Raw genomic sequence first — 17,105 nt, forward strand, 5'->3', positions numbered from 1 at the left:
TCATTCACTTCACCCCGCAGCCTGACTCTCTTCACCTACATAGGAGCGGAGAGTCTTACCAACACCAAGATAGGGGAAGCAAGTAAGACTAGTCACAGCTAGTCGTGAGTAACATTTATAGAGTGCTTACTAGGTGCCACGTGCTGTTGTAAACACCTCACATGTATTATCTTATTTAATCCTCTCTTCAAACCCACAAGGTATGTGTGTATTATTATCCCCATTTTAAAATGAGGAGATTGAGACGCAAGGTGAAATCACCTCGTTCAAGATCACACAGGTAGTCGGAGGCGGGAGCGAGAGTCAGACACTCTACAGGTCTCGAGCTCCAGCGCCCACGCTCTTAGCAGCCATGCTGACCTATAGCTACTCTTCTCCTAGGGCTTTCTCTGTGCCAGCTCTTATTTTTAGTTCTTTCCAGCTGCATCTCATCTAATCCTCAGTACAACACTGAGGGAGTCACTACTGTTATCCCATTTTACAGGAAAAATGGGGAAAGTAAAGTGCAGAGATTAAGTAAATTGTCCAGGATTTCTGAGTCGGTGAAAGACCCAAGACTGAGCCTCCAAAACCCATTATTCTCGAGCACACTTCTCTATTGTAATTCTCCTGACAACCCCATGAGGTAGTCCTTGTCATCCCCATTTTACAGAGGAGAAAAGCAAGGAGTAAGAGTCCTACCGCCAATAAGTTGCAGAGCTGAGATTTGCACCAAGTGGGTCTAACTCCCAAAGCTCACGTCTTCCCTCTAAACCACTTGCTGCTCCAAATTCTGAGGACACTGGAGGTGAAGTGCCACGTTATTGACTTAAAAGTCATTGAACTTGTCATGCATGGTGGCTTCATAGCTATTCATTTTATCCCCCAGTCGTCTGGCAGTTCTCCCACCCCTGGTCTTCACCATTCTCCCATGTCCCATTCCTTGTTCCAGGGACCCCGCACTCCCAACTGCTCAGACCCAGCTGGTCAGGTCGGGGACAATTCCTGATTTGATTTTAGCTGTGGCTGCTCTAATGACTTGCAGGAAATATCTGAGCACTTGAAGGAATGCAAGTTTAGAAACTCTTTTGTCTTTGAGTGAGGGAGAGTGGTTCAAGCTTCCCAACTTGCAGAGGGAGGAGAGGGTGAAAAGAACCTACCCTCCAGGGAAAGGGTGCCCTCCTAACTGTTGCGTGGGATTTAGGTTACCTGAGCGTATTGCCTGTGTGTCCCTGGGGTTGTGAGACTCAAATGAGATAATGATGAGAAAAGCATTTTGCAAATCATAAAGTCATATATACGTTTGGAAGGCAAGAACTTATGACCATGAAGGGCAGAAGCTACAATCCTACAGGAGGTCACTCTTTAGAAAGGAACTTGGTGGTAGTGGGGTGGGGGAGAGGGTTGGCTTAAAAAATGGGCATTTATCAAATAGCTACTATGTGCCCAGAACATTTGTATACATCATCTTATTCAATTTTCATACCCACTCTACAGGGTAGGTATTATCATCCTAAATTTTACAGATCCAAAATCAGCAGGCAAGCAATAATAGATTTGGGACATCACACCGTGTGACTTCATAGCCGGCAAGAAGCCCCAGTTCCATGTACTCTCCTGGGACCGGGGGCGAGGGGGCGGGGAGGGCTAGTGTGCAGTGGTGTGAGACTAAAATGTAAGGTGGCATCTTGTTTTGCTTTTTGGAATGGTACGTCTCAGAAGAAAAGGGCTATTTCTTTATTTTGAATGAGAAGGCAGAGAGAGAAGCTGGAAGTGAAGCGAGACTTGGGGGGGAAGATTGAGAACACATTCATCACATTTGATGATGATATTAAATTAAATGGAATTGTTATTGCTCTAGAAGATTTGAAATAACTTTTTATATGACATTGATCACTTAGAAAAATAGTTTAATAAATCAGAGTTTTATTCTGGTTTAGAAGCAAAAACCCGAAATTGCAAACACATAGAACAGAGAATGATTTGCTAAACAGAAATACAGGAGGAAAAACACTGGGAATACTTCTTTTCTATGAATATGGAATAGCAATAGAAAAGCCAACAGGATATTAGAAATTATTAAAAGAGGTTAAAAAATTATAGGTATTTGCTTCCCTGTGGTTTCTAAGATACTTTTCACATCATTATCGCCTTTAGCCCTCATCAACTCTTGCAAGCGAGGAACAATCATTATCCCCATTTTCCAAATGAGGAAGTTGAGGCTCACAGAAGTCATGAACCTGGCCCAGTATCACCCAGTTTCATAGGCCTGAATTCAGGTTGTGTGACAGCAACCCCCACAGACATGCTGCTCTGCCTGACAGCCAGCCCCACTAATGGTACGGCCCATCTTTTTCTCTAATATTGAATAGGTCCTCCATATTCATTGCCTCGGAATACCATTATGACTTACTCTACCTTCTTAAATCTTTAAACCAAGCCTATTATCCCATAAAAAAGTCATCCTTCAACTGTGCTTTGTTAGACCAGAAAGTAGGTCCACTTTTGGCCACTGGGCACAGATCTGGTGTATGCTCCTTGTGTGTTGCGTTTGAACAAAACCATTCTGTGTAGATTTCACTTTGTATTTTGTCTTACCTGTTTGCACTTTCTGATTCTTTTTCAATAATAAGTATTTATTGGCTGTGTTTTAAAAAATAAATGAATAGGTATGTACACTTTTCTATGTGGTGGCTACGTGTATGCAGATTTAAAACCAAGTGACTAGGGGCGCCTGGGTGGCACAGCGGTTAAGCGTCTGCCTTCGGCTCAGGGCGTGATCCCGGCGTTATGGGATCGAGCCCCACATCAGGCTCTCTGCTATGAGCCTGCTTCTTCCTCTCCCACTCCCCCTGCTTGTGTTCCCTCTCTCGCTAGCTGTCTCTATCTCTGTCAAATAAATAAATAAAACCAAGTGACTAAATGAAATTGTGATTAAAAATGAAGAACAGTCCATTAAAGGAAAGCTTGGGGACCAAAGGAAAGAAGAAATGAAAGAAGGAAGGAAGGAAGGAAGGATGGAAGGGAGGAAGGGAGGAAGAAGGGAGGGGGAGGAGGGAAGGGCGGAAGGGAGGAAGGATGGTTGGAAGGAAGGAAAGAAGGAGAGGGGGAGGGAGGGAAGAAAGGGAAAAAGAAGAAAGGCTTAAGGAATTAGGATGATTTTGTCTGGAGAAGACAAAGCCAGTTGGACATTATTCAAGTCAGATGATTGTCCCATGTATGGCGTAGAGTGAGACTCCATATTTGTGTTGAATGAGTACCATTAAATTAAGGGAGGTTGTATTGATGGAGGCCCTAGGTGTTCTTGGCACTGCAGAAGGCTGGGTAAGCACTTCATATTCAGGCAGGAGAGATTTTGGTCCATGTAAGGAAGAACTTCTCAATCAGCAGGCTGAGAGAAATCAAGACGGTCGAACATGAAGGTTCTGACTAGGAGAGCCTCAAAAGAGAGGTTGCAGCTATGTATCCTAGAGAGTTTGGACCGTCCACTCACCTGGACGCCAGCCCAGATCATCTCCCAGGGTCCCTCCTAGCCCCATCAGTGAGTCGAGGGTACAAGTCCTGATAATATTCAGGGAATCAGAAAATGGAAAGCACCTGACAGTCCAACCCTCTCTTTTTCCCAGGAGGAGGCAGACACCTACATTGGTGAGGTATTCTGACTCCTGTGGGCTAAGCCAGGAGTGAGAGATGAGAAACCAGAGTCGCTGAATGAGGGAACGTCACCAGGGAGGATTCTGGAAATCCTAAACTTTAATGTCTCCAAAGCTATTTGGCCTTCCTGGAACCCTATGCTTCCCATCACTGAGCCACTCCCCCCCCAAATCATGCACCCTTCAAACTGCTTTTCTCCATCTACACAAATCCCGAGAGCCCGTCTTGGGAGCAGCATAGGCCATGTGGCTTCATATACTAGTGTTATCACTTTCCAGCCACGTGACTCTAAACAAGTGAAACTTAATATCTCTGGGCTTCGTTTTCTCCAACTGTAACATATGGGCAATCATGGTGCCTCCTTGCAGGGGTAGTTGTGTGGTATAGATAAGGTAAGGCATGTGGTAGGTTTAACACAGTGCCTGAGACATAGTAAGAATAAGACATGTTTGGGTATTGTTTTCAAGGAACCAATGAGCATTTATTAAATGCTTTGTATGGTGCTAGTTATTCTGAAAGTCATAAACCAAGATATCCATGGCCAAAGTCAAGTAGAAAATTGAGAGCCAATGTTCCTTCAGTACAAAATAAGCCATTCTAAAGTCACGATTCTCTTCTGTGCCTCGGAGAGCACAGTCTCTTTTGATCTCAGCCCCATGGAGGGAGCACTCCCTTAGGATAAGACCCTAGGATTGAGCCCTGCATGAAGACACAAAATTGTTGGTCTCTGTCTTTGAGTGACACTTAGTCTAATTCAGTACTCCAAGAGCCCTTAATTAGTTAAGCACCGTTCCTGCCCGTCAGGCAATACAAAAGCTAACCCGGGAACTACTCAGTCGTTCCCCACTAGAAGTGCCAGTGAAGCTCAGAGAGGAGTGTGGTGGCACTGGTGTCCAGCCATGCAGCTCTACTCACACCTGACCATCAAAGTTCTCTGGGAGAGATTCCCTGCCTTGTTTCCTAGGTATCGAAATGCTAGCCAGCAGCTGGAAGGGTAGATTAAATAGGGACCCTGTATACTGCTTAAGTTGACATCAATGGGTCTCAGAGGGCAGCAAGCTCCACCCTTTCTTTCATTTTTCATTTCAATATAATTATAGATTCACACGAAGTTCTAGGAGCTAATACAGAGAAGTTCTGATTTCCTTCCTGCATAACTTCATATAGTTTCACAACCAGGAAATCAACAGTTATACAAACCACCAATTTTACTCAGATGATACCATTTTATATGCAATCGTCTGTGTGTTTAGTTTTGAGCCATTTTATCACAGATATAGATTCACGTAAACTCTGATAGTCAAAAGATAGAACTGTTCCTCTCTCCTTCCCCCACTGCACCCCCAGGCCACCACCAATCTGTACTCCACCTCCATAATGTTGTCATTTCAAGAATGTTAGATAAATGGCATCATACAATATGTAACGTTTTGAGATTGGCTTTTTTTTCTCAGCACAATTATTCTTTTGAAATCCATCCAAGTTGTTAAGTGTATCAATAGCTAGTTCCTTTTTGTTGCTAAGTCGTAGTCCATGGACATGGATGTACCGCAGTGTCTTTATCCATTCACCTGTTGAAGTACATTTTGGTTGTTTCCAGTTTGGGGCTGTTAGAATAATAAGGCTGCTTTGAACATTCACATACTGTTTTTGTGTGAGCCTATATTTTATTTCCCTGGGATGAATGCCCAAGAGTACAACTGCAAAGTGTATGGTAAGCATATTTGTAGTCTTGTTTAAAAAAAAAAAAGCCTGTTGTACTGTTTTCCTGAGTGGCTGAACCATTTTTCACATCCCCCAGTAATGTACGAGTGATCCAGTGTCCAGTTCTTTGCCGTGGTGTTATCACTATTTTTCATTTTAACCGTCCTGATAGGTGTGTAAGTGATACCTCGTTGTGGTTTTAATTTGCATTTCCCTGATGGCTAATGACAATGAACATCTTCTCATGTGCTTACTTGCCATCTGTGTATCTTCTTCAGTGCAATGTCTGATGTTGCCTTTTTCCCCTGTTCTAATTGGGTTGCTTGCTATTTTTCTGTTTAGTTCTGAGAACTCTTTATATATTCTAGAAAGAGGTCCTTTGTCAGATATATGGTTTGCAAGTATTTTCTTCCAGTCTATAGCTTGCCTTCTCATCCTTCTTCGAAGGGTCTTCTGAAGAGCAAACATTTTAAATATTGATGAGTTCTAATTTATCAGGTTTTCATTTTCTCGGTCAAGCTTCTGTGGTCAAATCTAAAACCTCTTTGCCCACTCTTAGGAATTTGTGATTTTCTCCCACATTTTTGTCCTGGAAGTTTTATAGTTTTATATTTTACATTTAGGTCTTTGGTCCAATTGAGTTAATTTTTATATAAGATGTGAGACTCAAATCAAGTTTTGCTTTTTTTGCTTGTGGATGTCCGATTGCTCCAGCATCATTTGAACAACCTTTTTTGAAAAGCAATTTGGCAGTCTTTATCATGAGCCAAAAGAATGTCCATAGATTTTTTTCCTGTCACTTCTGGGAATTTAGCCTGAGGAAATAACGCAGACACATGAATCAAAGCGGGAACCTTGGAAAACAGTCACTGAAACATTTTTTACAAAATTGAAAAATTGGAAGTACCCTAAATGCCCAACAATGAGGGATTGGTTAAGGAAGACACACATGAAATAATAGGCAACAATTAAAAATATATTTACTGAATAATTTTTACCCATTCAACAAATATTTACTCAGTGTCCAGAGTGATGGTGCCAAGAATAACATGGTGAGCAAATCAGACACCCTCTCTCCCTTCTAGAAGCTTGCAGGCCAGAAGTGACAATAGAGAAGACGGTGCTGCTACATAGAAAAATACATTTGGTAAACTAAGGGGGAAACAGGAAACAAAGTTGGAAGCATAAGGTGACTAAAGCAATGTTAAAATAGATGCCTGTGGAAAAGACAAAAAAAAAAACAGAAAGAAAAAGAAATCATGGTTCTTTTAGGGTGATTGGGTCAAAGACAGTTATTTTCCTCCTTGACTTTCAAAACCTCCCGTCGCACTTTTCTTGTTCTAATAATAACAATGACAAAGAGAAAAGCTCCAACTGAGAACTAGCCTCTTGCCATGAAGGGTAAGGAGTGTCCATCTGAAGAGAGACAGTCACACGTATGACAATCCAAAGGGCACAGGAAAGGCCGCCGCAGACAGCTCAGTGTTCCAGAGCCCAGCTAAGTCATGCAGGATGATCCCGTCAGTCAACAAGTACCAATGGGGCATCTGCAAGGTGACCTGTGTCACATGAGGCCCTCAGAATACACGCTTAAGAATAGACAGTCCCTGACTTCTGGAGGCGCTCACAGGAGCTCTGGTTTCCGTCTTCCTCGTGCCTACTCAGCGCTTCACACTTTGCAGCTCTGCGTTCCCTCCTGTAAGCCTTTCCACAAACCTAGGCATAATTATCCCCATTTTCCTGACAACAAGGTGCAGAGCGATTGCCCAAGGTCCCCCCGATGATGAGTGGCAGGGTTGGGGCTAGAGACCTGGCCTGTTAGCTCTATGGTTCTCCAAGTACCATTTACTCAAAAGCGGTCTGTTAACAGTAGGCTCAGAGCACGCAAACCATCAGTACACTGCCATAACTAGAATTTAAATCCGATGGGTGAGAAAGCTTATACCTACGGCGGGGGTGGGCTTCTCCCCCTGGTGGGCTTGGGGCTCGGAAGATCAAGGCAGCAGGAGGAGGGTCATATGAACACCTGGGCTCACCTCTCCCTCCTCTCCCTAGATGGTGAAGGCAATCCAGGTCCTGAGAATTCACCTGCTGGAATTGGAGAAAGTCAATGAACTCTGCAAGGACTTTTGTAACCGGTACATCACCTGCCTCAAAACCAAGATGCACAGCGATAACCTGCTCAGGAATGACCTCGGGGGACCCTACTCCCCCAACCAGCCCTCCATAAACCTTCACTCACAGGTAACTTGCACACAGGGCTGGGTCCTATCTCCTAAGCCAGGCTGCTAAGCCAGGTGTAAGAATGTCTGAAGGTCCCCCAGTGGCTTAGGAAAGGGGATTAGAGTCATTGGATCCTTTCAGCATGAGAGCCCTCCTCTGACCCACTCCTGCTCATTAGGCAGCACCAGAACTCACCAGCTGGGGCATGGGTATTCCTTAGAAAATGACCAAAGTGATTCCTGGCTTCCTCGCCCAAGATAGCCTAAGAAATGTGCATTGAGTGTTGAGATGAGGCAGGGGCAGAGCCGGGAATGGACCTCAACCTCTTAGCCCCAAACACTTCTCAAGAGTGCTTGCTGAGCTCTCCGTGTTCTTGAGAAGGAGGGTTTGGTCCTTCCCTGAATCCTGCCCACCTCATAGATGAAGACAGCTTCCCATGCGACTGCTGCTGGATCATTTTCCAGTTGCTCACCCTGCCCTGGCTCATCTGTCTTCCTAAAGTTCAGGGCCACTGTGAATGTCACCTCCAGTCACCCCCCTCCCAAGAGTCACCAGCCACCGTCATCCTTGGGAACTGGGGAACATAGAAATGGCGGCTATGTGTTCTAGGTGAGAATGGGCTCTTCTCTCCAGGGTGGAGTATTTTTCCCAAACCTACAGAGCTAGGAAAGCTACCTGGTGATACCTTTCCACCAAACTCACCGACATCTACGTAAGCCATAGCTCACCACTTTCTTTCCCTCCCACTGAGTTCCCAAGTCTGGGACAGACACATGGAGGGCCCCGGGAGGTTTACGGTAGCCCCTTCTCATGAGACAATCAGACTTGGGGGAAAGGGTAAACTTTCTAAGAATGATGGGCTGTGGAAGAAGTGCCTAAGAAAGGTGGTGCCATTTTTATCTCTAAGCTTTAGGGACCAAGACACTTCATCCATCCCTCCAGGTTGTAGAGGCAGAGAAAGGGTCAGGGGGCCTTCTAGAAGGCCAGCCCTGCCTTGCACAAATCCAAAGGGATCTCTGTGGGACTCTGCAGTGAGTGCTGCATGGGACAGGAGGCAAGAAGTTTATTTCCTCTTCCCATTGCTTGAAATCACCAAATCACTTTATTACAGATCTAAAAACAGCCGCCCAGGCTTCTGCTTGCTAATATTCTCTTGAAATAGACTCATTCCTTCAGAGTCTTATTGTACTTTCCCTTATGATCAAAATTAGCAAGAAACTTGCATAAAAGAGGACAATAATTGCTCAACGAGCATCTCGTTTGTAATTTATTAGTTTCTATTATTGTGGGTTACCATGGCGACGCTGCGCAGCCCCGGTGATGGGAGAGATGCAAGATAGGAGCTGAGGAGGCTGTGAGGCCTCAGCAAATGGAGATGCACATTTTTATCAGTAATTTTCATGAAAATAATAAGTGAGGAGTTAATGAGATGGAAAGCCATCCTGTGGCTATTGTGAATTTTTTTTAAGTGTTGATCTAATTAGAATGCATCGGTCAGGAAAAGTAATGAGGATTTAGTGCCTCACAGAGATGTGAGGATCATATCAGAAAATTAGCACAAGTCTTTGGAAATAATCAGGTCCTTGGAGAGGCTCTGGATTTCCCCTCCTGGGCTCTCCAAGTCTACCTCGAGCGCTGACATTGGGGGTGTACGAGGGTAGTGGGGGAGGAGAGGAGGGCCAGAGGGCTTAGCAGCCACAGCGGCCCCCTCTAGGTTTGGGTCCTGGGGCTGACAAGTCAGTCTGCAGCAGGCAGCGCCACTGGGGACGCAGAGTTGGCAGAGAAGGATAACACGGGCTCTGGGTGAGCCAGGGCGCACAGACGCTGCCTGCGAAAGTCAGTCCTCCGGGGAGATCCCAGCATTCGGTGCCTCTGAGCTTTGAGGAAAGGGGAGAGAACTTTGATTCCCGTCATTGTAAATATCAGATCTCTGCCTGACAGCGAAGCTGGCCCTGGGGTGGCCACCGCAGAAAGGCTTCTGATCTGCTTAGAAAGAGGAACTCAGACAATCGGGCAAAAACAAAGGCAGCTTGAAAAAGAAGACAAGACACTTGGCAAGGCGTTCCTATTCAGAATTTCTCAAACTTGTCCCTTTGTTGCCTCTGCCTGCCACCACCTACTTAGTTCAGACCTCAGTGGGTAAATGAGATCATCACACACGGGCTACTGCCATAGATTCCTAACCCGCTCACCTGTCCTCTCTGGCTCGCCCTCAGCCTACACACACACACACACACACACACACACACACACACGTGCACGCACACACACGTACCACAAACACAAGCAGCTTCTGCTGCTGGGTTTACGGTCCTAAGGCTCTGTTCATGTCCTTCTCCTGCTCAAAAGCTCTGATTGTCCTCAGAGATTTCTCATCATTTTGCCTGATATTCAAGGCCACCCCGGGTCGCATCCTCCCACGCCTGTCTGCTGGGACAGAACTTCCGCAGCTCTGTGGGACCAAACCCGGCCTCTTCCCGGGGACGGTAACAAGGCTGCTCTCCCCTGTAGGCCTCTGTGACAACCCATCCAGAAAGGCCTTTTCTTTCTCCCAACTAAGTGCTGGAGCCCTGGGGGCCACTTATATATAAATATCACATGTGACTTTATCTCAGAGTCGCTGGTGTAAGTGTTATTCTCCTCTCCTAGACAACAGACGTGTTCTGAGTACAGACGGTATTTTATATACAATTATAACCCACGCCTGGTGGCGGCTAACCCAAGGTCTGATGCGTGGACGGCCAGTAAATATCTGTGGAAAGAAGTAAGACAAGGAAACAGATGGAGACAGGTCAAGGGAAGCCAGAGGAAGCCAAAGGAGGGAAGGAGAAATCAGAAGAAAGATGAAGGGAAAGAAAGACAACTCTGGAGGGTCACCTTCAAGAGGGACGCAGAGGAAGGATGAAAATCTGGAGGGGAAGGGCTGCAGGGGGAAGGGAAGTGAGGCTGAGAGGCCAGAGGCAGAAGAGAGAGGAAAGGAATGGCAGCAGCGGTAGGTGCGGGGTCAGAGCAAAGCCAGGTGTGCGGAGGAGGGAGGATGCGTCACACGGCCACGGCCACGTACTGTCCACATTCGCAGGGCAAGCTCCTGTCACTCTCCCTGAGCCGGGAGTGCGGGGCTGGCTGGGCCTTCCGGGGAGGGAGAGACCTCGGCTGCCAAGACCCTTTCTGTGCAGGAGACAGGCCTGGGGATCAGGGCATGGGAGCCAGTATGGGAGAGAAGAGAGAAAAGGAGTGTCTGGGGCATCTGTGTGTGTGTGTGTGTGTGTGTGTGCACGCGCGCGTACATACGGTGGTTCACATTCGTCATGGTTCGACCTTAATCCCCCCAGCCTGAAATAGCCACACCGAGCGCCAGCCTGGCCCAGGGAGGGGTGTCCCCCCTCTGGAACATGATCCTCAGGACCAACACTCCAGCGCCCGCCAGCTTTGTTGCAAACTGCTGGCTCATGGTTTTCCCTGTGTGCTAATCATTCGGCCTTGTGTTGCAAAGTGGGAGAATTTTTAATTCAAATTTGCCCCCCCGCAGATGCCATACCGTGTTCTCCATTCAGCTCTATGGCAGCTGGGCCCCTCCCCTGCTTGTCCTTCCATTTCTGAATGTGAGCTTTCTCTTGGGGGTGGGAGGGGGTAGGGAGTAGGGGAGATGGCTTCCACCAAGCCTGAGAGCTAAGCCAGAGTTCCCAAGGAATTGGGCCACAGTTAGTTTTTCTGCATCCCCAGGAAGCCATCATGTTCCACCTGCCCCCTACGACATCCAAGCTCCCTCACACCTCTGAGCCCAGCCTTCTTGCAGGGGCAGCCTCCTCGGTAAGGAGGCACATTCTGGACTCCGACTCCTGTCAGACAGGCTTCTCCTGTCTTTTCCTAGAGGGCATCAACTAAACCATCCCACTAGAGAGAACCTAACTCCCGCCTTGCTCGAGTATTAATTTGACTTGAAACTTCCCCCTCTTTTATTTAAGGTTGGATCTAAGCAGGGGCTCTATCGCAGAGCAAATAGGACTGAGCCGAAGTTCTCAGTCACCAGGCATTTGGGGGGCACTGCACCATGCTAGGTCCTATGAGAGCATGAGTGAATTATCCAGAAGGAGCTCCCAATCTCAGTGCGAGGGAGCTGGGAGTCACACCTGAGGATCTAGATAAGTTATGTGAGCCATCGAAGACTCCGGGTCGAGGGAACATTGAGGAAGGCAGGAAAGGAGCAGCCAGAGACAGGGAGAGGAGCCACAGGAAGGGGTCTGGATTGAACAAACCACATGTGTGGCTTCAAGTTACCCCAATCACTGCTCAGCCTCCTTCCCTCTGCCTGCAGAGAAGCCCGGCCCCTGCCTGCACCCTGTCACGGCCATGGTCTGTTCCTGCCTGCGGACAGAATGAGCAAACCTCAGCATGGATTAGATAGGCCAGCAGGAGGATTCTGCCCGTTGTCATTGGAGAAGTTGCAGATTCTCTAGCCTTGGGAGGACTTCCTTAGGAAGGGGGGGTGGTGAAAGGGAGGAGGTGGTAGGCTATCTGGGAGCTTCAAAAGTGAGTGTTCCCGGTGTAGAGAGAAGTCTGGGAGAAGTCCTTCAGAATCCCTGAAGAGAAGGAGCTGGTAGGGGACCAGCAGTCATTCATTCCTGCTCCGTGCATCTGTTCAAGCACAACTGAGCCTGAGTTTCAAGGATCTCAGTGTGGATATGACATGATCTCTGACCTCCAAATGTAACAATGGAGTATCTTGCAGCCAAGTTGGGGGGAGTTATGCTGGAGGATGAAAATGATGGCCAGTCACCAAAGATGTGAGATGTAATGGGGAATGTAGGCGATGGGGTGAGGGTTGGAAACATGTTGGAGGCAAATTAATTGAGTAGCCACATCTTGTGCTGCTCCAGGGAGAACTGGAGGAGAAGGGGGAGAATGTCAACATTTCCCGAACCTTCCCTACATCTCAAACACTGTATCTACTGGATGCTTTACATATATTACCTTATTTACTCCACACAACAAGGCTGCAAGGGGCGCCTTATTTTCTCCCCAGGAAAGAGAAGCTCAGAGAAGTCAAGACACTGGCTCAAGTAAGCAGCAGAGACGGAGATAGGTTTACTCTGGAGTCTGTGTTCTACTTATTAGAATAAGTCCTTTGGCTTTTTTTGTGACACATAGGAAGAACCAGGGGTCCTGGGCCCTGGGTGGGGAGGGGTGACCCCACTAAACTGTAGAGCAGCCATTTGGAGACTAGAGAGGAAGAAACGGATTGCGGGGGAAATGTGACTTTAGATTTGCTAATAGGGAAAAGAAACGCACCAAGTGAACCCAGCTCTGATCTGTGGGGCTCGGCAGAGCGGGTAGAGCTCTACAGCTATGCTAACTCTCTAAAAAAGTAGCAAGGGGACGAGTGAGTACAGCCCTACGTGGGGAAGGTGGACTTGTCTACTGACCCACAGGGAGTTTGCATTTTCAAGATTAGCAGGAAGTCAAGGAAGTGGGGGGCAGTCACCTCAGTCAAGCCCCTGGAAGTTCTGCCCAGTGGCCAAGCAGCCGGAGGATCTGGCCAGGGAGTTTTAAGGCCGGTGCGAGGAGGGGGGATGATCTACCCTGCAAGATCAGCTCTGAGAGGGGAAGGGGGCACCCCTAGACCACAGCGACAGGAAGTAGACTTCCAGGAGCTACCCTGCCTCAGTCCCCCCACAGCCATCAAAGCTGTCCCTTCCACCAGTTCCTAGCCCCCAGCCCTCCAGCTCAGAGCGCCAGGAGACCATGAGGACCGCCCTTCCTGCCAGGCTAGTGAAACCTGAGCAGTTCTCTGCTTCCGAGAAGGAATGTTCCTTAAGAGCAGCAGCTGCCACTTGTCCCCACAGGCCAAAAGCTGACTTTCCCTTGAGACTAAAGCCCCCAGCAGGAGGGGAACAGCAAGGGGATTAGGTGGCCTGTTTACGTGTGTTTGGCTTCCATGAGTTTGGGAGCCCAGCTCTTCCCAGCCAAAGACAGGACTCTGGCCTTGCCAGAATGGAGGGACACTGCCAGAAACAGCGTGTCTGGGGACAGGGGCAACTTCCCCTCCCCTCTAAGACACACACACACGCACACACGCACACATGCACACACACACACACACACACACACACACACACACACACTCACACCATCTCAGGCCAAAGCCCAGTCAGGCCATGCATTTATTGAGCATCTATCTTGCACCCAACAGTGTGGTAGGCAGTTTGGGGGAATTCGAAGAAAGAACCCTCTTTCCCTCAAAATATCTGCAACCAAAACTGGGAAAAGAAGACACATGCATAAGAAAGAGAACCATTATGCTTTACGTCCAGTATATCCGGCCAACAGGAAGCACTGAGGGAGTCACGAGCATGGGCCATGGGCATGCCCAGGGTGAGTCCGGACAAGCTTTCCAGCAGAAGCGTGGCACCCAAGACCAAGACCAAGTCCCCACCCCCCAGCGCAGGCCAGTTAGCCCAGAGACCTGTCCTCCTGGGAGGCTTGGGGAGGTTTGGGGGAGTGCAATCTGAGCTGGTGGATCAGCAGAGACCCCTAGTGGCCTGGGGGTGGATGACAGACAGCAGGGCCCCACAGGCTGTACTGCCCCTCCAACTCCTACCTCCCCCACCTGCTCACCACTGCCCCCACCACACACACAATAGATCCTAGGGAATGGCATTGGTTTTTCTAAAATCCTGTCAGAAGGACCTTTGCAGTGTCATCTAGTTCATGTCCCCTGTTCCACGGGCCTCCTTGTAAGATAAACATTTCAGCTATTTCGAAATAACTTAAAGGAAAATTTTTCCATCCATCTTGGCCTTCACTCCTGCCTTTCTTCCTCCCATCAGTTTATTCCAGGAATTTCTTCCTTCAGTGGAATTTTCGTTTCCCCGGGCAACAGAAGCCCTTTCCCTATTCACAGTGAAGACTGGTGGCTCTAGGGACTGACCCGGCTCCTCAGACCATGAGGTCAGAGTTCATAGCCATAGTCAGTTCCTTCGTGCCACACACGCCCCACCCGAACACCCTCCACTTCCAAGAGCAATCCCAGAACCTTTCACTTTTCCTTAGGAAGGCCTTCCTTTTGAGCAAATCTTTTTTTGTTCCAAAATGAGATTTGGAGTAAAACTCACCCAGTGACCACCGTGACCGATGGCCCGAGGCAGCGAAGGCCCTGCAGCTGGTCTACAGGTGGGGTTTGGGAGGCGCGAGCTCGCGGCCCTTCTAAAGCTTCTCCCCTACCTTGCTCTGCCTGCTTCTGAGAGACTCTCTGTGTCTCAGGGAAACAGCACACGAGGATCGGCAGTGGGACAACTTCTGGGGCAGCCTGTGGAGCCCAGCTCGTGGGTTTCCCTCCAAGTCCTGGGTCACCTGGTCCAGGCCCAGAGACGTCATTCCCAGGAAACTCCAAGGAAGTTTTCAGCTTTGGAGCCTTGTCCTACTTTGAAAGCAAATCTTACTACTAGAAAGTTGGAGCCCACACACGCCCCAGTTTCATGGGATGGTTCCACCAGGGAAGCCAGGCTTCCAGCAGTTCTCAGAGCCCGGGGACACCACGGCCGTGTTCCTGGTGGGACAAGCAGAGTTCTTGAGCTAGATAACCAGCTCCGAGCCCCTGGTTCCTGGACAATTTGGGCTGGGACGTGAGACTCTAGATTCTGAAGAATGTCGCTAAAACTGGATCACATGCTCTTCTCACCTCTTTATGGGCGCTAAGGAGCCTGGAAGGAAACAGCTCTATTTGGGTCTAGACAAAGCATCATCCACCTGGTTGGGAGTCTGATAAGCCCCAAGAGAAAGCTGTCAAAAAGATAAAAATACTGTGTGCTTAGCCAACGTTTTCTCCCCAAGGAGCTTCCACTGCTGCCGTGTAGCTCCTTCCTCAACGTAGACTGTTCCCAGAGATCCAGAGCCCCGTCGTCTCCGTAGAGACACAGGCTCCGGAGAGCTAGACCCTGGGCTCCCCCTGAAATGGCTGCAGTCAGGTCACAGAGCTTGTCCAAGACAGGGACGCAGCTCCCACTTCGGGGGCTTGGCCTGGGCCCGGGAATGTCTTCGGCGAGGAGGCAGGAATGAAAGGGGCGCATGGTGAGGAGGGAGCACCATGGCTCTGGATGCAGCCCCAGCTGAATCCCCACTGCTGCTAAGTAAAGAACCCAGGCAGCTCTAGGACCTTCTAGGACAGGTTTTAAATTCTGGCTGTGCCAAACTCAGCTCCCTCGTTGAGTGGCTTTAGCCAAAGAAGTGGAAAGTGATTTATTATGTGCTTACATGTGCCAGGCACCCTGCTTATGTCTAGCCTTGACTCCAAAGCACATGTCTCCAGGCGAGCATCAGCACTGCACTCAGAGTCAAAGGACCTGGGTTCGAGGCTCAGCTGTGTGACTCTAGGAAGTCATGTTGGTTCTCTGGACCTCACTTCCTCTTCAGGCAAATGGAATCATCTCTCCCATAGTAGTGGGGAGACTAAAGCGAAATAGCGTGGTAAAAGAATGCTAATATTCGATGTGTGTCATAAATAGGCAGTTTCAGACCCATTGATCTTGGGGACCAGCTGAGGGTGGCTTTTATAAATACAGATTGCAGAGGGTCTGATTCAAGGACCCTGAGACTCTGTGTCTGAAAACACGGCAGGGCTCAGACAGGTGTGTGAAACAGCTCATGTGTACAAATGCAGGGGATGGATGTTATTTCCCCAGACCTTGGGGATGCTCACATTTTCTTTCCTCTTTTTTGCCCAGCTAAGATGGGGCCGGCGCTGGCCCTGCCCATGGTGGTCTCTGCCCCTGAACGTCTCTACTCCATTCCTTTGCTGATATAACTTGGCTGCCTCTTGGCATGTCTCGGCCAACAACCCCAGAGTAGGAGAGGATAGGAAAGAGAAGAGTCTGATCTCATGCATAAATTGCTTTAGTCACCCAAACCCAGAACCTGGCACGGAGGCCAGCAAGACAACAGGGCAGAGACCCAGCCAGGCTGAATAAGCAGATGAAGTATGTAGGCGATAACTCACCCTTCTGCCTCGGGCTAGCAAAAATGTGTGTTGGTTGAATCCCAAGGCACACATCTTGTATTTATTTTACTGATTTCGCTTGTGTTTTCCTAACCTTGCTGGATACTTTTCTTGGGAAAAAGAAAGTCTGGGGCAACTTTTTATGTTTGAAATTCCCAAATGCCTTTCCCCGATGAGGAGCACCGTGGCATGAATGATTCCAGACAAGAGATTATTGAAAAGTCATTTCCATTAGTTTTAGGGTGAAAGGCATGGAGGGACACCCTCTTCTATTACATGTACCTTCTAGCTTTGTTTCAGCTTCAAATAACATCAGCATCGGTTTACCTCCTGTGAGAATGGTTGGCGGGGATGTTGGGACAACGGCAGGATGGACCTTAGATGAGCACAGAGCTGCAAACAGGCTTTGAGGGCTCCTGGATGTCAGCACTGGGCCAGACACATTTTATAAATGAGACTGAGGCTCCCAGAAGGGCCGGGATTTGCTGATTCCCAAATCCATGGTCTTTCCTCTGGTGCCCGTGCTGCCTCTGTGCTTCCGGGGTTTGACTGT

At 48.3% G+C, this 17,105-nt stretch overlaps 1 protein-coding gene across 6 annotated transcripts in view; it reads left to right on the forward strand.

Moving 5' to 3' along the window:
- Positions 1 to 17,105, forward strand: part of PKNOX2 (PBX/knotted 1 homeobox 2) — a 315,083-nt gene that overhangs the window by 275,086 nt on the left and 22,892 nt on the right. For all 6 annotated transcript variants that reach the window (XM_034666040.1, XM_034666041.1, XM_019804614.2 and 3 more), the window contains one exon: positions 7,393 to 7,581. In XM_034666040.1, coding sequence (XP_034521931.1) covers positions 7,393 to 7,581 — 189 coding nt within the window. The remainder of the gene's footprint in view (positions 1 to 7,392; positions 7,582 to 17,105) is intronic.

This window comes from Ailuropoda melanoleuca, chromosome 8 (genome assembly GCF_002007445.2).
Source record: "Ailuropoda melanoleuca isolate Jingjing chromosome 8, ASM200744v2, whole genome shotgun sequence".
In the NCBI taxonomy this organism is placed as follows: domain Eukaryota; kingdom Metazoa; phylum Chordata; class Mammalia; order Carnivora; family Ursidae; genus Ailuropoda; species Ailuropoda melanoleuca.